This window comes from Engraulis encrasicolus, chromosome 6 (assembly GCF_034702125.1).
Source record: "Engraulis encrasicolus isolate BLACKSEA-1 chromosome 6, IST_EnEncr_1.0, whole genome shotgun sequence".
Lineage (NCBI taxonomy): Eukaryota > Metazoa > Chordata > Actinopteri > Clupeiformes > Engraulidae > Engraulis > Engraulis encrasicolus.
The window spans coordinates 15,373,896-15,380,696 of NC_085862.1; the positions used below are offsets into that span (position 1 = coordinate 15,373,896).

Sequence of the window (6,801 nt, forward strand, 5' to 3'; positions counted from 1 at the left end):
GACAGTTATCCTCCTTATCTGAAGACGTCGTGTAGTGTTTATGGTATTTACAATGTGGAAGCCACCCGTGGAGAAAATAGCGTTGTGGCTTTTACCCTGGCGTTAATCCAGAGGTGAATTGTTACAAAGTTATTGGGCTCATTGGCCACGCGATCCAAACGATTTTTCCACTCTACGATCCTCTACTCTTGCTCGTCCTTCACGATTTTATATCGTCAGATCGCGCACCCCTAATTGTGTGTGTGTGTGTGTGTGTGTGTGTGTGTGTGTGTGTGTGTGTGTGTGTAGCCCAGCAGGAGGCCCAGAGAGCTCAGTTCTTCGTTGAGAAAGCCAAACAGGACCAGAGGCAGAAGATTATCCAGGCAGAAGGAGAGGCAGAAGCAGCCAAGATGGTACACACACACACACACACACACACACACACACACACACACACACACACACACACACACACAGGCAGCCAAGATGACATACACACACTCATGTATGGTACACACACACACGCACTGATCATGGAGGCAGAGGCACAGGTGACAAACGCACACACACTCCTTGTACGGAGGTTTTAATGGGTTAAGAATGTTGTGTACTTTTGCATCTACATGCCAGAGGAGATCATGTTGTCTTTAATTGAAGCTGTATTTTGAATCAGTTGATGAAGTTGTGTGTGTGTGCTACTAGTTGGGAGAGGCGGTGACTAAGAATCCTGGCTACCTGAAACTGAGGAGGATCCGAGCAGCTCAGAACATTGCAAAGACGGTGAGGCACACATACACTCACTCACACACTTACTGGCTTACACACACACACGCACTCGATTACACACACACATACACACTTACTGGCTTACACACACATACTTACTCGCAATACACACACACACACACACACACACACACACACACACACACACACACACACACACACACACACACACACACACACACACACACAGTGACTTCTACATATCTGTATGCATCTAATCACCTGTGTGTGTGTGTGTGTGTGTTGCAGGTGGCCCAGTCCCAGAACCGAGTGTATCTGAATGCAGACAGTCTGGTGTTGAACCTTCAAGCCGACTCTTTCAACAAGTGAGTACATGACGTGCGTGCGTGCGTGTGCGTGCGTGCGGTGTTGTTGTTGTTGTGGTGCTATAGCCTCCATACCATCCAGCTGACACCACAACAGGAAGTGCTCTGTACGTCTGTGTATGTGTGAGAGAATGTATTATATAGCATCCATACCACAGATGTGTTTGTGTGTGTTTGTGACGTGTATAATGGCAAGAGGAAGTTGTGGGCTGAGAGTGTGCACCAGGGCACAACATGTTCACTACCATCAGGGTACACCGTGTACACACACAGCCAACACGTCAAGTCAAGTCAAGTCAAGTAGGTTTTATTGTCAATTTCTTTACATGCACTGGTCATACAAAGAATTTGAAATTACATTTCTTGCTTTCCCATTAGACATAGACTAATCTAGGTAAGGACATAGACAGTATAGACATAGACAGTACTTATACATGGACTTAAGACAGTATGGACATAGACAGTGCTCATACAGACATTTAAAGTGCAAGACTGGACAACAGAAGACTTGTAGACGTGTGCAAATGCTGATAGTTGAAAGTATTATTATTATTCATAAAATAAATACCAATTTCACAAATGTAGGACAATTTTGTGTAGGAGTTTTGATGGAGACATTTATTAAATAAGATGTTGTTCAATGTGATCGTCGAGCATGAAAGCACCATCTGATAAAGAGCACAGCATAATGCCATCAATTAGGAAAGAGATACAGGTAGGTAGACAGAAGTCAGGCAATCAGAGAGACAGACAGAAGTCAGAGAGACAGGAAAGAGAGGATATCGGCAGGCAGGCAGACCAATCAAAAAGACCAACAGAGAACAGACTCAAGCAAGCAGTGAGGAAAGCTGAAAGATAAACAGACAGAGACTCAAGCGTCAACGGCAGACAGACAAGATCAACTGGCAGGAAGGAAGACGGACAGAGGGGCAGACAAGTAGACGGGCAGGCAGGAAGGCGGGCGGGCAGGCAAGTAGACGGGCAGGCAAGTAGACGGGCAGGCAGGCAAGTAGACGGGCAGGCAGGCAAGTAGACGGGCAGGCAAGTAGACGGGCAGGCAAGTAGACGGGCAGGCAAGTAGACGGGCAGGCAAGTAGACGGGCAGGCAAGTAGACGGGCAGGCAAGTAGACGGGCAGGCAGGCAAGTAGACGGGCAGGCAGGCAAGTAGACAGGCAAGTAGACGGGCAGGCAAGTAGACGGGCAGGCAAGTAGACAGTAGGGTTTAATCCCGGGACCCGGGATTCCCGGGAAATCTGATCAAAACAATTTCCCGTTTCCCGGGAAAGCCATGACGGGAAACCGGGAAAAAAAAATAAGTGCGTGTCTATTTGTTGTCCCAGCAACATAAGCAACAGTGCCATCTAGCAGCGGTAACACTTCAGGCTCATTTAAGCAGCAGCAGTACAGGCCCATTTCAGCAATGTCTGAGGTGCGCGGTTGACGTATTATTTCATCCGCAACCGCCTCTCAGAATTTCTAATCCACCCGCCCTAATGTTTTTTCTCCAATTTCCAAAACCGAATCCGCCCGCCATCCGCCTATTAGTTTTTAGTATTTAAGATGCCTGAGGCACATAGTCGATCGTCTTTTTCAAGCAGTGCAGGTCATTTACATCTTGCCAGCCCATGTTTTAAAAAAATCTCTAACTTATAGCGATTCCCAACTTGTCTCCACCCATCGCACAACGTGAAAGTTGAAACGTGTGGATGCTTCAATGCAGCCTAAATTTTAACAGTTTAAATACATCCAGTCCAAGCAGCACAATCGAAACTATTGGCTATCTAGCTTACAAGTTTGGATGGTATCCAATAAGACGAGTCAAGTGTCTTGCGAAGAGTGCAGAGAATTACGTCGCGTGTGTGTGTGTGAGCGAGAGAGGGTGAGAGAGGGAGCGATTCCAAACTTGTCTCCATCCATCGCACAACGTGAAAGTTAACGTGTATGCTTTCATGCAGCCTAAATTGTACCAATTTTGCCTCCTCTCCAAGCAGCACAATCGAAACTATTGGCTATCTAGCTTGCAAGTTTGGCTGGTCTATCCAACAAGATGAGTCAAGTGACATATGTCTTGCGAAGAGTGCAAGCGTCGCTTTGTGTGTGAGCGAGAGAACCAGAGAGAGAACGAGAGAGAGGCGCTTCCCAAAATCGCTCTGCAGAAAGGGCAAGGCGATGTCTCCAAATATTAGACAAAATGCAGCTTATTTTAGTTAAGTAGACATCAGGAAAGTATTTTGTTTAGTTGCAAAGCCGAGCTGATTGGTTCATATCGCTCTGAAAGACACTCAAGTCTATGCCTACATTTTAATGGGTTTATTATGCGCGCGAGGTCACCTAACTGTAGTGACGCCCGGTGCTATTACCAGAGGAAAACGATAGCACTTGGGCAAACGGTAAAGTCAGTTTAGCCATGCATACCTGCCTATGATGAACCAGTTTTCTTGTTTGAAAAAACACTCTTCCTGGCGCTAAAGCAAACTGCCATTTCTGACTGACCCAGATGAAATCCCATGCACGGAACTCCACTATTGAGATGACATCGCATAGGCTATATTTCCCACCGCTTATCACAGTAGCCGACAGTGAAACATTGTTCTCATGAAGCTGGCGGTAGACGTGTATACTATCCACAGGTGAAGGACAATGTGCCATGATTTTGCGCACAACCTCAAACACAATTCCTTAATGGAAAATAGCCAACCCACTGTTGCATCAAACTTATAGGTGAAAGTCGTGAGCTCCACCAACAATCCACCGTCATTGATAAGCGCTGCATGCTGCGCACAGGCTATCATCTTACACTTCATTATTATTGTGTTGGTGGATAGGAGAGCTTAATCTTAATTCCTTTCTCCCAATAATGATACAAACAGTAACAACTTACAAAATGCCAGTTTGGGAGGAACAGTTAGTTGAATTATAGCCTGTACATGACTAGATCAAAAAATTTGAAGAAGAAAAAAAAAAAACCCGGGATTTCCCGGGATTCCCGGGAAATGGGCCGTCAGATCCCGGGATTTGATTCATGCCATTTTCGGGAAAAATATTAAACCCTAGTAGACAGGCAGGCAAGTAGACAGGCAGGCAGGCAGGCAGGCAGGCAGGCAGGCAAGTAGACAGGCAGGCAGGCAGGCAAGTAGACGGGCAGGCAAGTAGACGGGCAGGCAAGTAGACGGGCAGGCAGGCAGACAAGTAGACGGGCAGGCAGGCAGACAAGTAGACGGGCAGGCAGGCAGGCAGGCAGGCAGACAAGTAGACGGGCAGGCAGGCAGGCAGGCAGGCAGGCAGGCAGACAAGTAGACGGGCAGGCAGGCAGGCAGGCAGGCAGACAAGTAGACGGGCAGGCAGGCAGACAAGTAGACGGGCAGGCAGGCAGACAAGTAGACAGGCAGGCAGACAAGTAGACGGGCAGGCAGGCAGACAAGTAGACGGGCAGGCAGACAAGTAGACGGGCAGGCAGGCAGACAAGTAGACAGGCAGGCAGGCAGGCAGGCATGTAGACGGGCAGGCAAGTAGACGGCCAGGCAGGCAGTCAGTCAGGCAGGCAGGCAGTCAGTCAGGCAGGCAGACAGGCATGCAGGCAGTCAGGCAGGCAGGCAGGCAGACAGTCAGGCAGGCAGGCCGGCAGACAGTCAGGCAGGCATGTAGACGGGCAGGCAAGTAGACGGCCTGGCAGGCAGACAGACAGACAGGCAGGCAGGCAGGCAGGCAGGCAGGCAGGCAGACAGACAGGCAGGCAGGCAAGCAGGCAGGCAGGCAAGCAGGCAGACATAAATAGGCAGACAGTCAGCAGGTGGGTGCATGACTAGTTCTCCTTTCTAGCTAGTCGGAGGTTCTTCATGTGCCTCATCACACACAGTGAAATGGCCACATCAGACTACACTTCATGGCAGATCATCCTGCACATAGATGTTATCCGATAATCAAAGTATGTGTGTTGCATGTTAAATGGAATAATAAATGGCCGCAACACGGTTGTATTCCCACAAATATTTAAAGGCACAATTTAATGAGCAATTAAATATTAACAGTGTTGCAGACCTTTATTGTTTCATTCAAGTTATCTTCTGTTTGGTCAAGCACCTGTGTCACTGTATGCACATTCTCTGCTTTTTTGTGTGTTGCAGTTTGTCGCTGGGTAAGAAGTAATGTGTGTATGTGTGTATGGCTTCTCAACGTTGGAGTCCGGCAATCCAGCACCCTCTCGTGGACACGGAGCAGATGACACTCACCCCCAGGAAACGCGCACACACACACACACACACACACACACAGGCAGACACGCACGCTAATGCACTCATTTTCCCGTCCTTTGCCAGTGCTGTTGTCTCCTCTACATGGGGATGACATTGCGACACACATCGTGTGTGTGTGTGTGTGTGTGTGTGTGTGTGTGGTCCTGGCCGTGCGGTCCAATGAGATGTGATCATATGTGATATTATGTTTGTGTTGCTCAGTAACAGGAATGACCAGCTGAAATGTAATATAATATATACATAACAGGATGGCAATGTAATATATACGTAACATAAGGCACTAATGTTAAACATGATTATTACGATGTGGTATGCCATAATAAGGCCTTCCTGACATGACATATGGTGTGTAATGTTATGATGCGTTATAAAGGCTCTGATTATCATTCGTTATGTTCTGATGGCTTCGGATTACAGGACGACACAATAAATATTGTTTTTTATCTTAAGTCTACGCAATCTTCATCATTTGTGTGACCACACACACACACACACACACACACAAATTACAGATGCGCTCAAAGTGGTCAAACCCAGATACTATCCCAGTGTGGTTGTGTGTGTAGGGGTGGGAAGAGACTGGCAGATGCCTCACTATGAATGAGGTAGATTAGTACACTAGGGACAAATTTTGTCCTGCAGATGTTGCAGTAGAGTTGCACTTTTCGTACATGAAAAGGAGGATCTTCTCCACATCTGCCATTTTGAATTTCCAGGACATTTTTAGATGCAAAGTGTACTTTTGTCTTGTCATTCATTATTTAATAAATATTCATGAGAAGATCACATTTGGCAGAAGAAAGCACCGTTTCTATGAGCAGCATAGTTGCAATACCTACTCTGGTCACCATCCCACACCCTGCACCTTTAAGACTTGATGTAACGGGCATAATGAACCTTATACAAACCCCAACTCCGATGTAGTTGGGACGTTTGGTAAACTGTGAAGGCCTGATGAAGGTCTAAGGACCGAAAGCTTGCAAGTCAAGTATAGCTTCTTTGCACAAAAATAAACCTGAAGTGTGCGGATCGTCTTCTTTTTATACAGAAATTTCTACTGAATCCTGGACCTTCTAAACAGATGAGCGGTGGCCTATCACAACTTATGGTAAACTGAATAAAATCAAAATGCTATCCTTTTCAAAACATTCAAACCATTCATTAGATGGAGAATAGTGAAAAGACAACATATTAAGTGTTTAAAACCGAAAAAAAATATTGTCTTGAGGGACATATGTACTCCTTTCTAATTTCATAACTGCAACCCGTCTCAAATAAGTTGGGACGGGGATCAGTGAGATGTAATAAACATCCAAATAAGATAAAACAACAAAGAGGAACATTTCAAAATGAATTGTACTGATGGACAATATGAGTGCCCAGCTATAAGACCATCACAGAGAGGCAGAGTCACTCAGAATTAAAGATGCAGAGGGAATAATTACCATAGCTATTA

General features: G+C 46.3%; 1 protein-coding gene across 1 annotated transcript in view; it reads left to right on the forward strand.

Moving 5' to 3' along the window:
* The window catches only part of phb2b (prohibitin 2b), a 12,910-nt gene extending 7,116 nt beyond the window's left edge, over positions 1-5,794 (forward strand). Inside the window, exons 7-10 of the mRNA XM_063200768.1 lie at positions 289-392; positions 682-759; positions 1,015-1,091; positions 5,217-5,794. Of these exons, the coding sequence (XP_063056838.1) occupies positions 289-392; positions 682-759; positions 1,015-1,091; positions 5,217-5,238 (281 nt within the window). The 3' untranslated portion in view covers positions 5,239-5,794. The remainder of the gene's footprint in view (positions 1-288; positions 393-681; positions 760-1,014; positions 1,092-5,216) is intronic.
* Positions 5,795-6,801: the final 1,007 nt, after the last annotated feature.